This window comes from Solanum dulcamara, chromosome 11 (assembly GCF_947179165.1).
Source record: "Solanum dulcamara chromosome 11, daSolDulc1.2, whole genome shotgun sequence".
Classification (NCBI taxonomy): domain Eukaryota; kingdom Viridiplantae; phylum Streptophyta; class Magnoliopsida; order Solanales; family Solanaceae; genus Solanum; species Solanum dulcamara.
This window is the reverse complement of record NC_077247.1, coordinates 46,013,289-46,015,284: the sequence shown is the minus strand read 5'-3', so window position 1 is coordinate 46,015,284 and position 1,996 is coordinate 46,013,289. Positions and strand designations below refer to the sequence as shown.

Genomic DNA, 1,996 nt, shown 5'->3' with positions numbered 1-1,996 from the left:
ATATATTTAAAAAGAAGATTTAAAAATAGATTAAAATGGATTTAAAAAACATATAAAAACAGATTTTAAAAACAAATTTAAAATAAAAATTTTTAAATCTGTTTTTTTATGTATTTTTTACAATATGTTTATTTTATTTTATTTTAAATTTGTGTTTAAAATAAATTTGCATTCACAGATTTTTTAAAAAAATAATTTAAAAAGCAGATTTAAAAATAGATTAAAAAATGGATTTAAAAAACATATAAAAAACAGATTTTAAAAACAAATTTAAAATAAAATAAAAAAAACTGATTTTAAAAAATAGATTAAAAAAACAGATTTAATCTCAAGGGCATATTTGGCCCAAAGTATAACGTTAGGGGTATAATTGACCCTAAAGTAGAACGAATAGCATAAATAAACTATTTTTCAAAATTCAGGGATAATTTTGGCCCTTTTCCGTTAACTATTTTTAATTTCATGTCACTTGTTCGGTTGTTCCAACCAATCATACCACAAAAATCTTATTATTATCCTCAAAATTTGATCAAAGCATCATCAAGATTTGCTAATACTATTACTTATTAATCTTTGATACGTGGGGTTGATTTCTCATACTATATTTGAATTATTACTAAAATATTTGCGGATGGCTTTTGAAGACTTATCAAACAAATAGTAGATGGGACAAAATAAAGATATTTTTTGACGCATTCTTATTTGGCCTTGGCCTGCTGATTGACTTCCTTGAAGTAAAGAATAACTCTCTCTCTATATATACACGTAAAAGATGGACTCATTCTTCTCCATTTATTGGCAAATATCTAACTTCAATTCTGTACACATTACCATTTGCATCGACTAGCTCAATGCAAATTCTAAAAACCAATAAACAAATTATTTTCTTTTGAAGAAAAGTAATTTGCTTTTTCTCCTATATTCAGATTGCAACTTCTAGCTCACCAGTGTGAGTCAAGAAGCTAAAAAGAAACCAGGATCAAAATGCAAGTAAGATCTGCCTAGTATACTGTACTCTCTCCGAATTTCATTTGTTGTCGTTGGAGAGGGGGAAAAAAAAGAAAGAAAATTTCAGTAGGATTTTAATTTTAAACTCTGTTCGGTTGTTTAACAGAGGAAGCAACAGTATGAGCCCACCATTTGAGACTATGTTTGATGTCAATTTCATTTCTTGTTTCTGGTAATTTCCAATTCATCAATGGATTCATTTTCTTCGTCTTTTCAATAACTCCCCACGCTTCAGAAAGATAGGGCCTGGCTCTTGACTTATCAGATTTCTCAAAAAAGTTCACTTTTTGTTGATCATCATCACTATCCCTGTTTTTACGCAATTTCTGTAAACCTGGAATAATATTAACCAAACTAGAATTTATATCTTCTTCTGAGAATTCAAATCCAAGATCCATAAACCCTTTTAGCTCTTCATATTCTAGCTCTGATAAGCTCTTGGTAAGACCCCTTTTTGTTGTTCTTTTTCTCCTTAATTGATCCCTTCTTCTACCCTTTACTTTTTTCAGTTCCGCCCTTTTAAAATCAGGTTGAAAATGGGTTGTTTGAAGAACTGAATCGGGTGAGAAAGAATCTGAATTGTAGCTCAAATCATCACTTTGTGACTCGATTTGGATTTCTAATTTTGGTGAATCAAATACAGTTTCAGGTGAATTTTCTTGAATCTTGTCATCTGGGTTTTTCTGGTAACTTGATAAAGGGGTTGAATTTGAATTTTTATTAAGGATTTCGAGATTGAACCAACATGAATCGAAGAGGGTAAGAACAGCCTCAAGTTCCATTAATGGAGGCTGAAGGAAAACTGGGAGCTATAAAAACAGAGGTTTTTATGGAAGTTGCTTAGAGAGGAGGATTTAGTTGCGTGTCAGTATATATATATTGATTCTCTTCACCAAATTGCCCTTCTTAGTTGCTTATATTACCAAAATGCTTCAACTTTGATTGTTTACACGTTTTCTAGTGTGTAATATTATTTTATTTTCGAATA

General features: G+C 29.8%; 1 protein-coding gene across 1 annotated transcript; it reads right to left on the bottom strand.

Moving 5' to 3' along the window:
* Positions 1–1,088: 1,088 nt before the first annotated feature.
* On the bottom strand, positions 1,089–1,790 carry LOC129872627 (uncharacterized). The gene has a single exon (XM_055947563.1). It carries the CDS (start codon positions 1,788–1,790, stop codon positions 1,089–1,091), a length of 702 nt encoding a protein of 233 aa, XP_055803538.1.
* Between the last annotated feature and the right edge of the window lie 206 nt (positions 1,791–1,996).

Excerpts from the sequence above, each read along its gene's own strand:
- LOC129872627 (XM_055947563.1), bottom strand. The coding sequence starts at position 1,790 with ATGGAACTTGAGGCTGTTCTTACCCTCTTCGATTCATGTTGGTTCAAT.